The sequence below is a fragment of the Cariama cristata genome, unplaced genomic scaffold, assembly GCF_000690535.1.
Source record: "Cariama cristata isolate BGI_N322 unplaced genomic scaffold, ASM69053v1 scaffold9069, whole genome shotgun sequence".
Taxonomy (NCBI): domain Eukaryota; kingdom Metazoa; phylum Chordata; class Aves; order Cariamiformes; family Cariamidae; genus Cariama; species Cariama cristata.
Window position 1 is genome coordinate 20445 of NW_009635248.1, and position 22744 is coordinate 43188.

General features: G+C 43.8%; 1 protein-coding gene across 2 annotated transcripts in view; it reads left to right on the forward strand.

Annotated features, from left to right (window-relative positions):
* SLC4A4 (solute carrier family 4 (sodium bicarbonate cotransporter), member 4) overlaps positions 1-22744 on the forward strand; it is a 157126-nt gene that overhangs the window by 16546 nt on the left and 117836 nt on the right. For both annotated transcript variants that reach the window (XM_009707459.1, XM_009707458.1), the window contains exon 2: positions 1123-1302. In XM_009707459.1, the coding sequence (XP_009705761.1) occupies positions 1123-1302 (180 nt within the window). The remainder of the gene's footprint in view (positions 1-1122; positions 1303-22744) is intronic.

Consider the following 22744-nt stretch of genomic DNA (forward strand, 5'->3'; position numbering starts at 1 on the left):
CGCTAAGGATAGATGGATGTGAGGTGCCCGAGACAGTGACTCCGCAGAGACAGCCCTGCAGAAACACTCCACTGTGATTGAGCAGGAGTAAATGACTGTACCTACAGAGAAATACATTTGTTCTTGCGTGCATTTGTGGCTCATTCGGTCAGTAATAGGGCATGTGTGTTTATCTGAAACTTTCTGCTTGGCTACACTGAGACTTGGGTGAGGAGACCAAATGTGTTCAAAAGCACAGAATACAACTGTCGCTTATCAAGAGTTAAATCTAAAGGAGCTGCTTTTAAGCTTACAGTAAGATGTCTGAATTACGTAGGCATGGAAAAAGACCTGTAAATGCTTTCTGTAAGCACAAGGAAGGATATTTATCCCAAGTTGGTAGAAGTGCAGAAAGCTCTGAAAATATCAAACTCATCAAAAAGATGTAACAATTGCCAAATGTAGTTTAAGTGTTTTAGTTTGAAATGGAAGTCTATATGAAAGGGGAGAGGCATGCTTTGTGGTTACAGTCTGCCTGTGAAAATTGACACTTACTCTTTTATTACTTAATTTTTATTTGGAAGTTTACAGCAGCTTATGTTAGTAGTCCTTCCTCATCTGCTGTGTTATAATAATACCCTAATGGTACTTTGATGCTCGTTATACAGTAGTGATAGTATAGTCAAGCGATGCGAATTTTGTTGCTCTAAGCTCTTCAATTAAGCTGGATCAGTTTGCACAAGGTAGGTATCAAGTCCAGCCAAAGTATTTGGTAAAACAAATGGTAAAATTAATGTAGAATGTTTTTGAAGGGCACTGTGTGCAGTATTGCAAAATGAGTACGATGGCCTTCTGTGGTTTTTATTTTTATTTTCAAACGAATCACAAGGACAGAATAATTATCAGAGAGCCTGCACTGGCATGCATGCTCAGAAAGGATTGTATGAAAAATACTTTTCCAAATGGTAACTAGAGAGCTCCTAGTTCACATTTGGAGACGAGAAACGCAGTCCTAATTAATGTTAGGCCAGCAAAGAAAGGTTGCTTGCCTATTTGAATAAAACGCAGCATGAACTGTACTGGCCAGTGATGCACAAACTATATGCAGTCAAAGGTAATATTTGCTGTGCTTGTGTTCCCTAGGTCATCACACTATTTACATTGGGGTCCACGTGCCGAAGAGCTATAGGAGAAGGAGACGTCATAGAAGAAGACCTGGGCACAAAGAAAAGAAAGAAAAGGAGAAAATCTCTGAGAACTACTCCGACAAATCAGACGTAGAAAATGCTGATGAGACAAGCAGCAGCATCCTTAAACCGCTCAGTAAGTACTGATTTCAGTTGTCGCTCACTACCATGGTCTGTTGTCTAGTGATCCGCTCCTGATCTGATCATGGAGGAGGAAACGGGATCCGTGAAAACAGTCATCTCGTGTTGCAGGGTCAGCGTCGTCTTAATCAGTTGCTGTTGAATGGTTGCTGTGGCTTGGAAAAAGCACAGGCCAGAGCAGACATTTCATCCCTCTCTATCACCTGAGTTTGCTCCTGAGCTAATGCCAGCCAGGAACAGGCCAAATTTTAAAAAGCAATTTGACACTGTGTGCAAAGAGATAGCAAGGAAATGCAAAGACCCAGTAGATACCTAGACAGATCTATTGCAGCTTCTGCCCTGGCTCTGAGGATGTGCACCCTCTCAAGAATTCAAGCACCCCATGGTTTCAGCTAGAAACAACCTCATAGGAGCAGGTTGATGAGAAGCACCAAGACCACTGCTATAGACTGTGAGAGACATACCTGCTTGGGATTCGGCTTCATTGTATCAGTAACTTGTGGTGCTAATAATGCTTTCTCCGTCCGTAATTAACCAGTTTTAAGTTTTGCAAACAAGAAGAAGAATAAAATGTAGCATTACTGTATGTTTGAGTATCTGTAGGAGTTGAATATCTGAACTTTGATAGGCAGATGAGGTCCGTTTTGGATGCCCCGTACCTCCATTTGTACTGAAATTGTTAACCAGAGGAGAGAGATCTTTATCTAGTGCCATCACTACGCAGCTCATCCGTAACATCGTAGGAAACTGTCATAACGTCCCGTTCCTCTTGCTGTCTTCTCTGTTGGCCACAGCTTGTTCTGAAATCTGGGGGATGGCTGCTTAAATAGAAGTGGGAGAGAGATGGTGACAGCGTGCTAAAATGGGAACATGCTAGCAAGATTTGAATATAGGAGAGCAGCCCAGGATATGATATAGCTCAGTCTATTGAGGCTAATTCCACATGGTTGGAGTTCCATTAAAGAATTTGTTTCTAAGTGGGACAATGCGTCTTGTGTGAGAGAGAGAGAGAGAGGAGCAAGCCGGGGTCATACAACCTGATCTTTGATTGAAGAAATATGTGAATTTTTCATTTTGAAATTACGTTGCTGGATAGTTGCTGCATCTAAAGACAGTGCCATGGGATCAGGTCAGTCATATCTTTAGCCCGGGGCCTGTTGCTGTTGGTGGTGCAGATACTTCAGAGAGCAGCAACTGGAAAGGAAGGCAAGTCACAAAGTCCATTTGTTCTTCATAGCTCAAGTTCCCTACTTGTCCCAAGGAAGTTTTCTTGTCAGTGCTGAGAAAACAGGAGTTGGCTTTACACCAAAAGACATAGGTACCTGTCTTCAAGAACTCTAGATGTTTTAGGTTTAATATTTATATTTACATCTCTGTTCTTCTTTGGCATACAGGTGACCAGCTCTGTAGAAATTCCCCTTTGGCTTCTGGGAGTACTGATGTTATAGGCGAATTGTTCCTACAGGTTAATTGTGCCCATGGTTGAAAACTTGTTTCTTCCATCAAGTTTTGATTTTCTGCCTTTCGTTTTGTTCATCATTGTTTCTGTTTTGTGTCATTTGAGAAAGCGTTAATGGTATTTTTTCCTCTATTGTTTCTACTGGTTAGTATGTTCTTGTCTACTCTTATATCTGCATGTAAAAATGTGCAGTCTTTTCATCTCTCTCTCTCTCTGAGAATTTTCCCACAGTGTTTTCCACCCTGACCTCTTTGCACTATGTGTTTTTGGAGTGGGATCACTTAAATACCATAGAATATTCCAGGTGTCTCATGCAACAGCGTTAATACTACATCATTTGTAACTTTTTCTGTATTGTTCACGGTCTCACGTATCCATATACTTTACCAGGTTCTTGCAGGGACTTGCTGTTTTGCAGTGGCGACCAGATCTTTTTACGAACTGGCATGGTTAATTTAGAACACTGTAAAGGATAGGAGTAGTTCAGATTACTGTGTTGAATTTCCAAACATTGAATGACATGTTGCCTTCTATCTCCAGCTTTTTTTTCCCTTCTGAAACTCCTGTCTTCATAGCTGACCTGAATTATTGTTTCCTACACTTTTTTTTGCTTGCTTTGCTTGCCTTTCTTCTCTAGTTCTGTGTATGTAGTAACACCAAGCTTCCTTGAGAAATAAAAGTTCTACTTTTGACATTCTCCATCATTTATAAATCGCTCTTTATTTCCATTTTGTTTTCTGTCTCTGAGGTGGTTGCTGATCTGAGATAACTGTTAAGATATTCGGGCTGTTCCAGCCTTAGATGTCTCTTACAGGAACTTTGATGAAGGCTTTGTGAGGGTCTGAACGGCTTATGTGTGCCATGTATCCAGCTGCTGTGTTCACTCTCAGTCGCGGCAAGTGTGTCCAAGAGAAGACCAGTTCTCTTCAGTCAAAGCTTACCAGCTTAGTCTGATGTTTATTACTGGCAATCATGGCAAGAAATCTCAGTTATAACCCTGTTTTTTTTTTTTTAATCTTCATCTGTTAATAGTAAATGAATGAGGTGTGTGGCTCAAGTTCCGTTTCAAAAGAATAGGAGTGTTAGAAGCAAAGAACTGGAGAATTTTGAACAGCAGTTTTAGTGGAGTTGGGAGAAAGCTGAAACGAAATAGATTACGTATATTTGAGACAGCTGTCAGTAGAGAGTATGTGGCATCAGAAGCTGACGTATCTGTTAGGGCTGTGTGGTTTAGTAGAGTGGGACAGAATGAAGGCGGTTACTACAGAGTAGGGCTGCCAGTTGGCTGGTGCCTGCATTGTGGCTAGGAAAGAGAGTTTTGGATTTTGCTTTTCTTCTTTGAAAGGGAGGCAAAAATAACAGAAACTGAGCAAGAAGTGAAATGCAGAGTGAGGAGACAACCAGAGAGTTAGCATTGGTCTAACATGCTTGAGGTCGTTTTACAGGGATGGATGACTATAGAGGGCCAGCTAGGCCAGCTCTTCAGGGGCTTGTGGCATATGTTTGTAGGGTACAGACTGTTTCCATGGTGTCAGAAGAGGAAAGGGAAAAAAAAGAAGCACTGGACACCAAGGAGAGAGGAAATCCTGAGCCCCCTGTGCTGCCTTACGCAACTCAGTGCCTTTCTCGTGAAGGGACCCAAGAATAGAAGAGCGAGGGTGTTGCAGTTCCCAGGATTAAGGACTGCTGGGACAGCTGTGTTAATGACCTTTGCATAACACCGCTTTGCGTGATGGATGGCTGGAACCAGGGACTCGGCTCACCGTTAAAAAATGGGATCGGATTCACGCGTGCTTCAGGTACCTGTCAGAGACTGAGGCTCGATGAGTACTGGGTTGTGAACGTAATGTGTAGGACACTGCCTTCGGAAAGGCTGCAGAGGAGGTGATAGGTGTGTGCAAGTTTAATGAGATAATAAAATGAAAAGTGCTATGTAGTTATTGGTGAGATGAGGGGAATGAACTGGAGAACGTTTCAGTCTTTTCCTTAGAATTGCAAGATTTTGGATTCATATATTCTGTTTTGTTAACTATGTTTTAAAACAAGCAAAATCCAATTTTACATGAAGAAAAGCCAAACATCTTGAGGAAGGGTACAGTGCATCTTGGTTTATAAAATCCAGGATTTATATAGCTCCTTCTCTTTGTTGTTTTTTCCAATTACTAACTTGGTGAAGAATTAGACACTGTCAGTTCAGCTTGTATACAATTGGTAGTTTATTTCATCTTCAAATACAAGGGCGAGCATATAAAGTTTGATTTGCAAAATCTTTAATAATGTAGTTGTTAATATAGTTCCCAGAAGTTTAGAAAACTAGTTGATTGTCTCCGTATACTGAGGGCTTTGTTTTTCCTGAGTAGAAAGCTTAAGCCAGCTTTGATTTGATACATTACTTGTATTTCTTGATCTGTCCCTAAAGACCATGAAGCCTAAACCTAGATATCTTACCTGAAATTGATTTCTCAGCTGTTTTGGTGAAAACTCTGCAATCAAATTTTGATGAAATCTGGATTTGACTCACCAGGTCAAGCTGCTTGTCCCATAACAAACGAACCTGATGAAACATGTCTGGGGATACAGGCAAGAGAGCAAGCAAGTCCAGAAAGGCAAACCTTCCCTGTAAATGTGTTGATCCAGTTCCAAACTGCCCTAGCTGTGCTTCTGTATTTGGGAATTGGCACAGTCTGGAAATGTCAATCCTTTTTTTAAAAAAAATCTGTGTCCAGTTCAGTCAAACAAGCCAAACTCTGGCAGTTTATAAACAACCTTCAGCTCTGCCATCTGGAGAGAGTTAGGGAAATTGAACATGTACAGATACGTTTTATCCTATGTAAATTATTGCTTGGGAAAGATGCCTCCTTCAAAAATCCAGACAGGGATATCCTCTGATACGCTGAGGCCTGAAGGCGGCGTTCCCTTGCAGAGCCCTTTCAGTATATTCCAGGCCTGCAGGGGCTGTCTGTGCTCGGGGAGAAGGTGGGAGTTCACACCCTTGTTCTGGGGCAGGACTGCTGACACTGGTGCTCGCCAAAATGCGGCTTCCTTTAACCACAGACTATCACCCATCCGTGTTCCAAAGGAAGTGTACCAGCGCCTCATTTCTGAAGGCACCTCCTTTAACCAGCCTGGCCATGGTTTCCACTTACAACCAGTAAGAAGGAAACATTTTTTAGCAGTAGTTATTCTGCATCATCCAGGAAGCTGGCATACAAGTATTTTTAAGTATAAAAAAGAAAATAAATTACTGCATTACTAGTAAGTGGGCTTTACATACCCTCTTCTTATCTGCCTAAAACACACGTAAGAGTAGGAAAACAGGTTAAGATTTATGCTGTCAGAACACCGCAGAAGGGGAAGGATAGCATATTGAGAGACAATGGGTAAACTGGGGTTTTCGGAGGCAAAGTTTAGTGATTTTTGTAGTGCTATAATGACTGGAGTATTGACCCGCTAGTATTTTGGGCATATTCAATTGGTCTGTGATTAACTCTGGTTAGTGCACATAGTGGGGTGAAGGGAGGACTCAACCGGGCAGAGTGGATGGTGGAAAGCCCCAGGAGGCTGGTCGGCTGGTACGGGCAGAGGTGTCAAGCCTGGTTCTGCCCTCTCACGCCAACCAGTTGTTTAGCTCGGTGTGAAGCGGGGGGTGCAGTTCGCTGTTACTTGCAGGGGACAAGACAAGGGAGGAACGAGGAAGGCAGACAGAAGTTTCTTTTTCAGGACAGGCTGCGATCTGAATCTGTTTCCCTCTTCCTCATTCTTTGCTACAGACTTGCGGAGATTTTCCCATGAGGAAATGCATCTCTGCTTGATCTGGGAAGGGGTTTCTTCTCATTGTCTGGTTACCCTCCAAGTGAATTTGTCTGACCTCTCTGGCTCAAGCCCAATGAAACCGTGTCTCTTGGTAAGCACTGTCGTAGCAGGTGGTGTGTAGACCTTGTGTTTAGGTACACAGCAGCAAGAGGTGCTCCGCAGAGATGCCTGTGCTTGTGCAGAACTGGCTTGGGTTGTCCTTGGCCTGGCCCAGCTCCGTGCCCCTTAGGCACATGGCGTGTGCAGAAAGGTATCTGTTAACAAAGATACGTATCTCTCTGTTTTGAAACTCTGATAGTGTGTGTAGAACAGAAGTGCTTGGAATATGGGGTACAGGCTTGGGCTGATGTGAGCGATTACTGTGCCAGAAGAAACAGAAGTAGAAATATGTATGATTCTTTGACAGAATGGAAATTCTCATCTTTGTTCAGTTGATCTGTGCGTGGCCTTTGGTTTCTGGAAGGTAAGAAACTGTCTGTGTGTATTTGCGACTCTCAATTCAGTGGCTGGATAAAAGTCCTTTTATAGGTAAAGGTGATTGTAAGCAAATGGAGAGTAAAAAGCCCAAAATGTAAAATACCTGTCCCTTTCCAAAATAGCTTGAGGAATTTCATTGTAGCCAAGGACTAGTATTATAAGCTATAAAGTAATGACTTGCAATACTACAGCTCAGTTCGAGTCCTGAGGCATTTTGCACAAAAGAATCACAAGAATGATGCTGATAACTTAGGTAACAAAAGATTGGAAATTCTCGGTTCTGTGGAGTGATTTTAAAGCTAGCTGGCAATAAGCATCCTCAAACCTTGTTTTCAGGATGTTAACTAGAGGTGTCACTTTTTAATTTCTCTTTTTCTCATTTTAAAAAGTAGGGGTGAGAGGGTGTGGGCCTGGCACTTCTATGCCCTGCATTCATGCGAAGTGACGCGCACTCCTCTGCTCTGCTCTGTAACGTTTTGCAGAGCTGTTAACGCAGCCTGTGGGTCTGAGAATTTGAGCCCACCAGTGTGGAAACCATCTCCTTCTAGTTTTATCCATTTGACACCTGCGATGCATTCGGCAGGGATTTTACAGGCTTTCTGTGGCAGGCCTCTTATTATAAAGAGCAAGCTTTGCAGCTCGCCAGCACAAAATTGCCTCTTCTCAGGAGCACTTCTTCCGCACAAAATGGGAAACAAGTTGCTCGCAGGGTTACTGAAGCGATACGGCAGTTGGAGGAGAATGCAGGATGCCTGGTCTGTAGGTATGCCTGCCTGCAGCCTGAGCCAGAGAGGGCTTGTCAAAGTGCCTGTGCTGGGACACTTACAGAATTGCTCTCATTTGTCTTAAAGTTGAGTGTGAGGTGGATATTTAAGGGTATGTCTCTTAAAAAATGTGTTTGTGATCTTTTTGGCTGTTCTTAAACAGTCTTCCTACCTCTTAATGTGCAGTCTGGTTTACTGGGAAGTAAATTTCTGGTATTGCTTCCCAACTCAGAATGCCTGCCTTGCAGGAAAAGATCCTCTCTTACTGAGAACGTCTTGGTTAAGGAGTGGAAGTTACCAGTCCAACTGTGGAACAGTCCATCCATAATGAGATCAAATTAATTCAACAAGGATATTTAAACATCGATTTAGGAAGGCTCAGGCTTGGTGTCTACCCTGAAAGTTCATTAAGCTAGCAGCTATAAATAGCGAGAGACAGCTACAGGACTGAAATAACTGTACCTACTTAGCAGAGCAGATGCAGCACAGTCAGGGGTGTGCCAAGAGTCCTCTTTCTATTAGTGTTGTTGTATTTTTCAGCAATCCTATTTCTTTCCTGGCTCTTCAAGACATAGGGTGGGATTTTCCAAAAGCTTTTAGCTTCAGCTCACTGCAGTAAGAGCAACGCAGACCAGTGTTGAGAGCCTTGGAAAAATAGCAGGCAGGATAGCTAAGTAGCTTAATTATTTATATTAATATTTTACATAGGGAAGATGGTCAGGGAGACTTTCCCATAAATGTAAGGGAATTTTTGATATTTTGGACTTCAAGAACTGCACAGCAGGCTGGTGGATTGGTCCAAGGTGGTGGAGTCCATTGAAGCATGCCTTTTTCTGCCCCTCCGATCTCTAATGCCACAAGCAGCGTATTTAGGTCACGCGTAGGCAACTGCAGAGGTAAATACAGAAATAATTACCACTTCGATTGCAGACATGCCCTCTGCATAGCCAGGGGCCCGTCGGAGAGGCTGTCGGTGTGCAACTGGCTGAGTAAATGGGAAAGGGCATGGGAAGGTGCTGAGGGGCAGGTGGGCTGCGGGAAGGGTGCAGGTGAGGAGGGCAGCCGTGCTGGCAGAGCCAGCAGCTGGGCACGGCACTGCCTGCGACGCAGCCCTCGCCTCGGCTCTCGCCCTGCGAAGGACAGATTGCATATTGCAGGGAGAGACTGCTAATTACCTGGGCTGGTCGTCTGACTGTGTCCTGGTCCTGCCTGTATTTGGTCAGGGACCTCCTTCTAGTGGGTCAGGCTCCTCTAGGGCAGGACCCCCTTTCATCCCTGGCAGGTTGCCTCATTTTGTGGGGTCAGGAAGTTCTCTTGCCTTTCGCTGCAGGGGATACGAACCTGGAGTTGCGTTAGGGTTCAAGATGGATGCTTTTGGGTTTATAGGTGGGTTGAGGGAAGAGGCTGTGACCTCAAAAAATCCAGAGGGAAGGTGGGGAGAGGAGGTGTAAGGAGAGGTTACTTGAAGACGCAGTTGACTGGCAGTTAGGAGGACTTCTTTTAGGTGTGGAAGTGGCGGGCAAGAGACACATGGAGGATGGAGGTACAGCTAAACCTACCTTCCTTGCACCCGTTAATTGCTCCAGCTCTCATCGGTGGGAGATGGTCTGGGTAGTATTTCTCTTGTTCCTGTGGCTCCATTCTAACTGTAAAGACTCACGGCTCCCACTGAAGCACTTGGGTAGGCTGGAGGCGCATGGTGACAGGAGGTTGGGTCTGGATGTGAACCATCACCCTAGGCAAAGGCTTTCTTTGGCTTCTTGGCAAGAGTACGGGAATTTTCTCAGACGGCTAATTAAAAAAAATCGCTTTCTTTGCAACACCTCTTGACTGAAGTGTTGAGTCTTTTTTTCTTTTTTAACTTGACTTGTGCATATACCGATCACATAAGGGCTTCTTATGAACACTTAGGTTTGTTTCAAACACTTTGCACTTCCCTTACACCTAACATCCACCCTATTTAGGTGAATGCACGGCTGAAATTGGGCTTACAGCACAGGATGGTACTAAGCTGCCTGGTCCTCTGGGTTTGCCCTTGCTGTGCAGCTGGAGGCTGGCAGTCCTGAGAGCTGGTCCGTGCGAGTGGGCCGGCGGGTGCCTGGCAGCAGGTGGGTCCCTCTCGGGAGGCTGAGAGGAGCAGGCAGCTGCTTTTTCTTCCCTGTTTCCAGGTAATCAAATGGTGCAGCCTTTTATCACTGCCAAGTATGCTCCCCTGCTCTTGCCTGCACCCCCCCGTGTTACGTTTTGCCTTTTTCCCCTTTTGATATGTTTTCTAAAATAATTACTGAACTGTGTTTTCAATATCTCATTCTGACGTAAAGCAAAACTCTGGTATCTTTGCCAAGCTTTCATTCCTTGCTTGTGACAGCTGGGAAAGGAGCTAAGGTTTTGTTTGTTTGTTTGTTTTTTCTCTTTTAATTCCCTTGCAAAGTCCAGATTTTGGGCAGGTGTGATAACAGGTAGGGCTAAACTGTTCCTCCCTCAGTAGGTGTGTACTGAGACTCTGTGCACAGTAACAGAAAGCGATCTTTCCTGGTGGTGCTGGTTAAGGAAAATACTGAGTGCCTCTGGTGCAGAGGACTAGTGCTTTTCCTGTCCAGAAAGGTATGGCAGTTGTGATTCTTCACTTTAGGGTCATTTCTGAAGTTGTTTGTGAGAGTAAGGTTGGGGAAAAGAAGCAATTGTCCCTGAATAAGTTGTGTGTATGTTAGGTCTGATTAAATTTGGGCATCAGTCAAGTACCCATAGGAGGTCCGCGTGTGCATACCTGTTTGGACATGGCACGTGGCGTCTGGGCTTCGCCCTGCCACCAGCTGCCCTGTGTGCCTTTGGCAGGTCCCAAAAGCCTGGTGTTGAAAGTCTTCAAAGGGACAGTTATGTCAGGGATCTTGTGTGAGGGAAAATAAATCTCACCCTAATGTAACAGCATTTCCCACGTTAGCCTCTCTGGTTGGCACTCTTCATAGGCACAGTTTTATATCTCAGGCTGGCAAGCCCTTTGCTTTGAGAAAGCCCACTGCCTAAGGGAAGCTCCAGACTCTGTGCTCCCTGAATTTTACCTTCTTTCTCTCTCTGCTGTGACACCTGAAGCTCTCCCCACCAGGCTTCCACTTGATACCAGGGTCTGAGGACAAGGGACTGAAAATCGAGGGGATAAAAACACCATCTATTGAGCTTCCTCTTGTCCCGAGCACTGCAAGCTGTCGAGATGCTAGGGCACTGTGCCGGCTGCTGCGAGCACAAGCCTCTCTGCACCGAGATCTTTCCCTGGTGGAACACCTCAGCTTGCTTCCAACATCTTTCTCCTTTCCCAGTGTCAGTAACTTTTTTTTCTTTCCAGCAACATTTCTTCAAGTTTTTTTCCATGCGTTTCCCAGCCTCTAAAGTGCCACAGAAGTGTCCTTAGGAAATGAATGACTGTTCAGCCACACAAACAAAACCAGACCTATCTTTGCCATAGTGTGTGGTCCCTCAAAAGAAATTAGCAGCGTAGACTGAAATTTCATACTCAAACTTTACTTATTTCTTGCTTGTGTATTGTGTTTCAGATAGCGATAATGTCATTCAGTGTTTGTGTTAGTTGCCTTTAACTGCGTCGAGACTGGTAGGTACTTCGCTGGAGTTTGCTGGCTTACGAAGGTTTATTGAAGGCACTTAGGGGTGTGTCGTTTAGGATTTAGAAAGCATTTTCTGTTTCTAGGATTTCAGTGTTCCTTTGGTTGTGATGCAGTCAGAGTGGTGCTGAGAAGTGATTCCAGTTTGAAAAAGAGTTTAAAAAAATCAACATTGTAATGTGCCCATGTGAGGGCATCACAAATGCCTGGGCCTGAAATAACGTGAATATGCAGGAGAGAATTTTCCATCTGTGCAGAGGCCAGGATGAAATTGTTCAGATCTGAATTCTGCTTTCAGAGATTTCTGGATGTGTCTGAAAGGAGCAGCCACTGCAGTGGAAGAAGTGGGAAATGAATGTGATCGTTTTCTTCTCAAGAGAAATGATAATGTGCTTTTGATGAGGGTTATTTGTAGGGGTGCTGCATTTAGAGGCATGGTGTCATCTATACAGGTATTTTTTAAAACCTGCCTCCACTGTTTTCATCATTAAAATCAAAGCACAAAAATTGCCAAGGCAATAACACCAATATAGATGGTAGAGCTGTTGAGCAGTTCCTCTTATGTTATTGGCAACTTTAAGTGATCAAAATCCATGACCCTGAAATAACAAAATACATTTGAATATGAAGTACAAATCCAAAAGTAGTGTTGTTTCAGCTGGCCTTCTGGTTTTGACACCCTGACGCTGTCACACTCCTGCCATACTTAGTTTTCTCTACAATTTGGAGAACTGATAGAAGTATTTTTTGGTTAAGTGAAAGTTAAGATTGTTCTAGAGCTTTAAATTCCCCTTGAGAGGGGAGTTAAAATAATAAACCCTTTCTGGTTAATATTGAACTAATTGTTGCAAAGTTTGAGATTAAATAGTAAAAATTGAGCATTGCAGGTTTGATAAATGTGGTCTGGGCAGAACAGAGAAAATGACCTGCAAAATGAAGTGATGAATCAGTCTCAAAATACCTTTGTTTTGTGGTAGGTATGAGTGATAGAAAGCATTTTCATTTACTGGTCACTTCTGCCTTGATTAACTGCACGTTTGCTTGCAGCTTTACAAGTAAGCCGTTCTTGATTAAGAATGGTCTCTGCTGATTTTTTCTTTACCAGGCAGTTTTTATTAGAAATCTCCCTTGGCCAAAGGTGACACAATTAGTCATGCTAGATGTAGAGGAAAATAATTCAATGTAAATTTTACATAGGGTTTAAAGCCATAGGGTGCATAGCTGTCTACTTTGTGGATTTAAAGTGGTCCTTCAACTTTGTCTTGAAACTTCTTCAGTTTTTAAGTACCAGAAAAAGTGCCTTTGGGAAGTTTTTTATGGAGTATATATTACCACTTTGACATGGCACATTGTTCATGTTTAGATAGACAGAGCAAAAAAGAAGCCGTTTCCTTTCGCAGTGCAGGGGAAGACCCCCTTTAACTGAAAGCTCGCTGTGCTAATCTTCTGTCTTGAACTGATAGCATGTGCCGCTATAATTACATAAGCCACCTTAATTCTTTGCCTAATTCTGTTCTCTGCATTCACGTGAAACTGCTAAGGGACAGAAAAGTCTAAGGAATTTACCCTGTGGGAAAGAAAAATAATATCTCATTTAGAAGCATTTTGATTTTAAGCCAAAGATCTTTCTATAGCTGAGAAGGGCTGAATTGTGCAGGTGATGGTTGGTACTGTAAACCTGCCCGTTTTGGATTAAACCCTATGCAAATCCACTGGACAGTGTGGGAACAAGCTGGATTTCTCTCTGTGTACGGGTAAATGAGTTTGAAGTGCTTCAAAGCCTGTACGCTGGACCTCTCCACTGAGCCTGGTAGCTATTTCAACATTCCCCTTAGGTTTCATACACAACGTTTCATACAGTGGATTTTCTGACTCATGTTTTACCAGAAAGCATGGCTTTGTTCGAATGAGGCTCAGTCTTCCTGATTAGCAGGCAAACTGGTCAGCAGCGGTGTCACATCGCTTCTGTATATTTATTTTGTAGGTGTATGTAGCATGGGTGCTGTTTGGAGTTGAATGCTGTTGGGTGGCCAGTACTGTACTACTGACGAGAGAACTAGCTATTGTTGAGATCCTTACTAACTTGGTGGAAGTGTTGTGTGTTAGATGTTCTGTGCTGTCACTGTTCAGTCGTTATCACCCCAGAGAGAGAAATGACTGGCTGGAGTACGAGTTGATCAGGCAAGTTACAGGTTCTCCACTTAGCTTGGTTTCCAGAGAGACTTGCAGAAAGAAGAGAGTCCTGGCGATGGTAGGTATTGAAGTTGAGATGGAGGCAGGCTGGGGGTCTGTCGCTACAGGGAACATTGGACATAGAGCTGTGAGCTGGAAAGCTCTAGTTCCCTGTTCAACTGAAAATCATTGCTTCATTCTTAGAGAGTCTTGATGTAGGCTCTGTGCAAAATCCTCTAATATAAATATAACCAACATCCGGATTTTCTTCTCTAAGCCCTGCTTTGTGTTTTCTGTTGACTCTTGCGAATCTCATTGAACTCTTCCTCTTGAGACCATTTAAAATGTTGGTCCTTAGTCTAGTTATTCCTGAAGGTGGTGAGGTCGTGTCCTTTTTTTTTTTTTTTTTTTCAATGTTTCTTTCCACACTCGGAAACCTGCTTATCCGACAGGAGAGCTATTGTAGATTTGCCTGTCGCGTCTTGCTTCTGCACTAGGAAGAAGGCAGGTTAGCCACTTTTGGAGGGACTGAAACGTAGGTTGCAGCTGAGGTCAACTGGCAGGGGAAGTGTTAGAGGGTAGGAATGGGTAAAAGAGAGGCTTTCCAAGTGCTTCCCGTGACGTGGAGCCGAGTCTCCTCTCATCCCAGGAGGTGCAGAGAATTATGACCATGACCTACTAACCTCCTCCACTTGGGATTGTGGGGTTGGGAAACGAGTGCACAGATGGCTACTCTTTGGATGGCAGCAGATGCTGCTGATCTAATGACTAGGATCAATAGAGATTTTAGCAAAATCGTGGTGAGTGGGGTAGGGTTGTCTGTAGAACCGCAATGCTGCTCCCTTCTCCCTAATACCAGACATTTCTGGGCCCTTTCCCTTCTGCTCTTGGCACCCCCCTGCCATTTATCTCCTCCTCCAGATCGGGCTGGCACAACGATAATGCAGATAATTTTGATTGCACAAGGAAGCTGTTAGGGAATTAGATGATTAAGAAATGTGTGGAGGGCGAACCAAAGATTTTCAGGCCAAAAACTTGTTTTATTTGGATGCCAGTAGGTTGGTGTGACAAAATGGGAGTGTTAAGAAAAAGTAAATCAATGATGTACAGAGTACTCTGCTGATAGCAGAGGACTTTCCGCCTCCTTACAGAATATCGCTCCAGTGTGTGCTTTGCTGGAGCTCTAGCTTGCATAAGCGTGAACCCTAAAATAAATACATTTCTGTCATTGTTCACAAAAAACAAGCCTCATTATGCCCTTACAAATGCTTTTGAGGAAAGAGTTCTATTCAGGCTGAGTCTTCTGCAGCTGTGGGTCTTGTCCAAGGACTCACTCCTGGGCTTCTCCTTCTGCCAGGGTTATTTTAGGGATGGTGAACTTGCTTTGAAGTTTCTGTTAGGTTGGAGCAGATGCTATGTTGTGAATGTGTTGACGCCTTGAAGAAACAACTTATCGAGACATCGGAACTGCCTTTCTTTTATCTCTTCTGACTCTTTTATCTCTTTGACTTCTTGATAAGCGAAAATGAAGTATTTCACCTGTGACCTGAAGGACTGGAAGCCAAAGCACCACCACCAAAGGAAATGGAAATTGAACGACACTGGAATTTTAATGTCATAAACCTGAAGAATAAACAAGATGGGGTGGAAAAGGCCTCAGCCCTGGTACATTAATCATTGCAAATTATTTCCTTTCTTCTTTGTTAGTGTCAGCCATTTCCCAGAAAAATGGTATATTCATTAAAATAAATCTGTATGATATCTGAAACGAAAGCTTTCAGAGCTGTGGGTTGTTGTGCTCGGCTTTGAATCCTGATCCAACATCTGTTCAAGCAGGGGAGAGTCTTTGTTTGGTTTTGTTTGCTGATTTCTTACCCACTGAGTGAACTTTAAAATAATGATTTTAAGTACATCAAAATTATGTGTAGAAAAGAGCTTGGTCATCTGAAAGCTGAAGAGGAAAGCAGACGTTAACTGAAATGTAAGTGATTCTTTATAGATGTGTTTGTACTTGTATCGCCAGATTTATGTCTATAAAAAGGCAGATCCTCTTTGGTGCATTTTGCCTTACAGTTTTTGTACTCACTGGAAGAGTAGTGTAGGCCTCAGCAGTTAAACGGCAATAAAAATATGCATAAATCAGCAGAGCCTTTCCTTCTGTTTGTAAAGAAACATATGAATGGACTAGTCTCAACCTGAACGTGGTATTGGGCTTGTGTTCAAGTCTTGCTTCCAACTGGAGACCTTGATATTTAAATATAGTAATGGGAACTGAGTTCATCCAACTGAGGAGGGGTGTTTGGTTTAGCTCTGAGCTATGGGTATGTAATACCCTGTGAATTGCACGGCTGTGCATGAAAGGAGAGGTATTTTGAGCATCCAGATCTGTGGAGACCTCCAGCAGTTACTCTCCGTTGTGTTCACGCTCCAAGAGCAGTTTCATAATGATATGACTTATTAGGCTTGGATTTCAGGCTCTGATTAATAGCTCAGCTCCTTTGTGTTGAAGCTACATGGGAGGTTTTTTTTGCTAGGTGAAGTGTGTGTCCTTATTTTGTACTTGCACTTCTGCTAGGGCAACCTGGGATCAGCAGCAGAAGGCTGCAGCTGTGAAGCCTGCGCTTTCGCTCTTGGAACCAAACAATTCTCCTGATTTAAAAGCAGTGGTGAGTGGAAGGATGCTGGAAGGTCAAAACGAAGCAGAAAGCATAGGTGTCAAAGCCTGTTGGCACACAAAAGGGAGAGCCGGGCTCCACCATGAGTCAGCTGTACGTTCAGCCTCAGAGAGCTGCCCATCACGACAGAAGTATGTCTTGGAGTGCCTGGCCCTGTGGGAGCCGGGCAAATATGGTCTGACAGGTGGGACAGATGATACAGATAATAGATTGACTTTATGTACACGGTATGGGAAATAATTACAGAAGTTTACAGTGCTACGGTGACAATTTGTTCCTTGGCTGTAGAGCACTGATAGCATTGTGGGGTTTGGGGGATATTTTTATTTTTTTTTTTAAAATGGATAAGTAGCTCTTATGATGTGAATGATCAGTTGGGAAGAAAGAAGGACATGCACTAAATCACACCACTCACAGGGAAGAGCAATCGGGAAGAGTTCACTGTAGGCAGTGAAACTTTGTGTCCTTGGCTTTTTGTGCAGAGAGTTTAGAAAAGCTGTATTGAAAACACAAGATTTAGATATGAAGACACTTTTACCAAGTGTCCTGCACCAAATCTGGGAAGAGAGAGGTGTCTCACAGACTGGGAGGAGCTAAATTACGGTTTTGCTGTGGCCTGCAGTCCAGATGAGTGAGTCTGTATCTCCACAAACTGTACGGGAGCAGAGGGTGATGAGCCTCTGTGAATTCCCTGTCTGAAATGGAGATGGGCTTGAAGAGCTCCGGGCAGGCAGCACTGTAGCACGTGTCCTTGCAGTGACATTGCACCTCAGTTCACACTGAAGGGGCTGAATGCGATGTGCAAAGTGGCCGGTGGTGTCTCGGGAAGAGACTGGTAACCGTGTCCTGTGGGAGCCGTTGTATTTCAGTGTCAACCACGGCATGGTTACTGTGGTCTGTGGGCCATGGTGAGAGTGGCTCGTCACTGCTGCGTGGGGAGAATAAACTTGGGAGATGGCAAATGGTAGTTCCACAAAGTTTTGGGAGGCATTTGGGGGGCCGTTAGGTGGATGGGGTAGATTTGCCCCCCATGAGGAGATGTGCTTATAGACACTGCACAAAACTGTGTGGCTTCAAGTGGATGAAGGCAATGGAAACTTTGAGGCTAGGAAAGGAGTTTCGTGGATGTGGGAGGATTTCAATCTGCGACTTTGGCCGTTTGGTCCTTAGGCTTCTAAAAGCTTTCTGGGGGCATCTTGCAAATCTGTGAGGCTCCAGAGGCTGAAGAGAAGAGGAAGCCTGCTTCCCGCTCCGTTTCAGAATGCTGACTTCAATATTCAGCTGGGCTCTGACTCTTCCTCGCGCTTTGGGTATTCCTAGAGAACATGTCTGACCCCGTTTTGTTGGACTTGCTCTTATTTGGGTTTCTCTTTATCTGTCTGGGGCTTGTTCTGCCTACTTTGTATATCATGGTTTTCTTGTTCCAGCCTGTTTCTATGTAAATTGCCTAGGATGGGAAACTTCAGAAGGATGAGTCTGTAGAAAAAAGAAATGTAGTCAAGTGACTTCATTCCAGCATGCATTTCATCGTGGGAATAAGAGCTCACTCTGCAGAAAGAAAATGCTCACCACCAAACAGTATAAACTTATTTAATGGCAACAATTGTTCCTTTGGCAAAGTCTAGCTAAAGCTCTCTAGGGGGATTAGTCCAGGCTTTGCATTAAAGCTGGACTGAAACATACTCCGCATTCCTAGTGGCAGAAAAGTAGTGCCATCCAGAACAGTTGTTTCATGTCTGCTTCAAGAAATGGGGCTTATTTGGGGATGGACCGTTTCAGATAAATGACTGTTACGGCTTGTCGAATCACATTTGCTAATTGGAGGCGAAAGAAAGAGCTATGTAACCACAGAATATGCTGATTTAAGTTATTCCTGTGGTTTTTTTAGAGTTAAATTTTGTCAGCTGTATAGTTCAGATATCAAGCTCACGCTCTGAACTCCTAATTTAGAGTGATCTCTGAAATGTCCCATTTCAGTGATTTTCCTTTGGCCTGGCTACAAGGGTTTTGCAGCTTTTTGCTTCTCCCACAAGTGACACATGTCATGTGTGGATCGCCTTGTAGGGGGGATATGAGGAGGAGGTGGCAGGGTCACTGCTAAAGATCCAGGGGATGAACAGCATGCCTTGGAATCTATGCAAATAAATGGTGCTGTACTCTTTTTACTAATCTGAATCATTCCAGCTGTGTCAGCCTGACTTTTATTCAGCGGTGAAAAGGGAAGATTTCCAGTTTTACCTGATCTACTTAAAATATATATGCACGTATATGTAAAACAGGCAGTATCTTTTAATTAATTGTTTCCCTTTGAATGAGATTGCTCTCTGTCTTGCGGGTTCCTTTAACGCTTTGGCAATAAATAAGAAGCTTCCAACTGCAGACAAAACCACATTTGGGGTTAAATGTGAGCATTTTTTGATTGTTGGACCTTCCGTTATGAAAAGAGGGCTAACATCCCAGCATCATCATTTTCTCCTAGGGTTTACCATAACCATCGGAGGGACCATACAGGGACAGGCTGCCAGTACATCTTCTGTCAGCACCTACAAAAACAGCACAGGCAGAAAGAGAGCTGTGATTCAGGACAGCACCGAAGAACAAATTTAACCTAAACCATATATTTAGCCCGGCTGTTTTCAAGAAGATTTAAATCCATATTTAAAGCTAAGCATCTGTTGAAATGCTGTGCAGATTGCTGATATAAATAGTTTGCTGAACTGGAGCTGCTCTGTCTACGTGGGGAAACCTAGGAGCGGGCTGGATTTCGTGGAGCACTTTTGGCTGCTTTGCTGTGCTGGGATGATGCAAGCAGCGCGGCTTTGCCAGATGACTATTTCTGGTATAGATTCTCGTTGTCCTTTCACCTTTTCTTTAGCTCACTTTCTAATGACCACAGGGTTTTAGAACCAAAGAAGATTTTCCTGTGTCAGAAGTGGGAGAAGTGGAGCACAAACGGGGCCGGAGTTTGGCTGTCTATTCCCTGCCTCCTCTCCAGCACCCCAGGTGACCCTGGAGGTGTACGGGTTTCCAGAAGCCTGGCTCTGCTGAGAGCTTTTCCCCCCTCGCCAGAGTTTACTGTAAACTGATCCTGGGAGGATGAGCAGGGCTCTCTCTTCACTGGAGAGCTGCCAGCGTGCTCGATATAGCTCGCCTTGGTCTCCCTTTTTAAGTAGAGTAATGTAAAAGGGCTTTCTTCTCCCAGCATTACTTATGAGGAGCATTCTTATTTCCTCTATTATTTTTACTTGTCTTAATACTAGGTAAGCTGTCACTAGGTTGAATGCTAGGTGTTGTCATAGTTTCTCGCTGTTGTTGTGAAAAAGGAGACTAAAAAAGGGAAACCTAGTGGCCAGGTCCCTGTGGGCTGGGATCTCTCTCGTGTCGGCCGAAGTCAGGGCGATGAGCAGCTCCAAGTTCCCTTTGGAAGCAGCAATGCAGTTGCTGACCTTCTCTCCGAGTCGCAGCCGAGCCAGGCTTCTCCCCACCTGATGCTGGAAGGTCGTGCGCTGGCTCATGTCTGTCTTATGTGGGACATGGCCGGCGAGAGCTGGCGGTGGTGGTCGCTGCCACCCTGCTAAGCCTTTTGGCTAGAACTGCCTCAGACAGCTGTGTTCATGCCGCTCCAGCAAACATTTCCTTTGCATTTAGTTTTCATTTCCAATCTCAAAATATGCTCTTTTTTCCATGTGAAAGTGGTAACACATGTGGATTTTTGTCCGAAACCTGTGCCTGCAGAATATAAAGCGTTTTTCATGCTTAGGGAGTGAAAGATAGGGTTAAGTGTTAAGAAGCCGATAAAGACAGCAACTGGGTAAGGTTTGCTAATGAAGAAGGTCGTGTTACTCAGCTTGTGCGTACTGTCTGTCGTTCTTCAGTCACTGGAGCAAAGTCGATTTTAGTAAGCTATATCCTCGTTCATTCCTTACCAAGAAACCGAGTCCTGCGGAGGGCTTGAGCACTGTTAACAGCAGCTGGTACCATCCGTGGAAAGCATTGACTTTCGGGACATCCCATATTTCACAACAGTTGGAACTGTAGGCTCATAACTGAGTCTTGGCAGTGTTTGGGAAGCTGTGGATGTGTTTTCTTTCCCTTCATTTTCTGAAAGGGGATACAATACCTATTGACAAACTAGTTCGTTTTTTTTTTTTTTTTTTTTTGACTCTCTGGGGAAGAAGCTATAGATTGTTTGCAGTAAAAAATAGTCTGGTGGGTTAATTTAGATTTTCCAAAGTTGCCATTCTGCACCAGAGGCAGACTTCCCTTTATGTGACTTAATTCTCTCTCTGTGGCTAATTCTGAATGCATTGGGAAACCGTAGATATCCCCCAAGTGCAATTGAATGTTATTTTGGGGTTGGGAGAATAATTACGTTGGTATCTTTACATCTACAGCTAATCTAAGGTTTGTGACTTGACTCTTTTCGATACTGTCCTGTGACTAATCTCATAGTTTTGTCATTTGTTAACATAATTGTGTACTTTTTTAAAAAATGGAAAAATACTAGCTGATTTGCTTCATCATTCTGCAGTGATTATTGCATACTTTTAATGGCTAAAAACCTATTGATCAAAGTTCCCATGCTTATAGCCATTTTTGCCAAGGAATTTGGCACAGAAGCGAGCAGGGAAGAGAAATGGAAGGTGTAATGCTTTGAGGAAGAACCTGTTCATTCCTGTGGTCAAAACGGTATGTGGTTGCTTTAATAAAATTGAAGGGCTTTGAAGATAGAAAGAACTATCAAAAGGTGAGGTAGTATTCATATGCACATGGAATGAGTTACAGGCGAGGTTGCTTTCTGGGAGAGAAGAAGGATTGTGTGTTTACAGATTGCGGCAATGATGTGTGCTACTTCGTCTGACAAACATCTAAATGCCCCATTGATACATGCTCGTATTGGCTCTTTGTTTTTGAACCCTTGGTAATGATTATTTTACAACTGCTGGATTGTGAGGCCGAGACTGACCAGAAAAGTCATTTGTATTTCTTTTCACCATTTACTTTAAATGGAGAAGTACGGTATTTACTCTTGAGTTACTTAGAAATTTGGAGACTTGGGAAGTTGATTTTCTTTTTGGCTGAAGCCTGCCAGTCTTCGGCACCTTTTGGAAATAAGTATTTCGATTTGTTCCGAGGTTTCATCTGGAAACAAGGTCTCGAGGGGAGATCTTTGGAAGCCCTGAGGGCTGAGGCTACCTCTGTTCTGCGGTGGGAGTCCGAGCGACTACAGAAATCAAGTCACCTCCTCGATGACTTCACTTAGGCTTCTCATCATCACTTTCTCTTTTGGTTGAACTGCTGTTACAAAAATCTGTAGATTTTTGCTTTTCGCTAGCGTTAACAGATGTTGCGTTTTAATGACCTAAGTTTTCCTATTTGTGAAATATTATTAGCAAATGCAGCTTTTTAGAAGCATTTAAAGCTCCTTCTGATTTTCATGGCAAGCAATTTTTTTTTAAGTCCTTTTTGGTAAGAGTAACATTTATGAACTGTTTTCTGCATTTAAAAATGGCGACTCTTTAAGTCTGAGATCACAGCATGTGTAGCCACAAGCTTCGCCTTTGATTATCTTCTGTAATTTTACATCTTTTTTGACTGTGGGTCTGTGTGGGTCAGGCTTATGGTATTTATTGCAAGCGGTTTCACTTGCTGCCTGTACTTGTCTGAAGTGTTTGGAAGTGGTGATGACGCTGTGCTTTTTTGCAAGCATTTTAACTTGGTGCTTGTAAGAAATGGAAAGACAGAAGGTTTTTTGCCTGGTCAGCTTTCATTTGGACATGGCATTTGTAGGAGCTACTGCTGTCAATGACTCTTTCTTTTGGGAAGGGCTGGTCATTTGGACACTGCTCCCACTGTAGCTTCAGGTTGGAAGAGGAGAGGCCCTAGGTACAAATTTTAAGAGAGCTTGAGACCTTTGTATGGGTGCAGAACAGCGTTCGGTGGTATTTGGTGCACTGTCAGGTGCCCTTGATGTAGAAATGGTCGTATCCGTGAAAGAACATCCTGCTGAGGGGGTTGTGCAAGAAGGTGGTAGCTGGTAGCTACCTGCTGGTAGTTCCTGCCTTTCTTTCCATCATAAACGTGGGTTCTGCAGGTGGTCAGTCTGCTGTGGACATCAGCGTGTGCCTTTGGGAAGAAGCAGGGAAGCGGTGCACCTACGGAGGGTCTTGGGGGGGGGGAGGGTACTGCTGGTCTCCCTTGGGTTAGTCTGGGGGAGGCACAAGGCAGGGACAGCAATTCCCTGGGGGTACCCACGGCCCTGCCTGTTGGCGAGGGAGGTAGAGTGCTTCAGCAGAGAGCAAGCAACACTTTGTTTGACAAATGGTACCTTGGAGACAACATCCTCACCCTAGTATTTCTGAATTTGGGCAATATCCCAGAAGTAAGCCAGCATGCATGCTTGTTCCTGTGCTTACCTAAGAGGGTTGTCTGCCTGCTTCAGGTTTTGCACTGAGAAGTATGT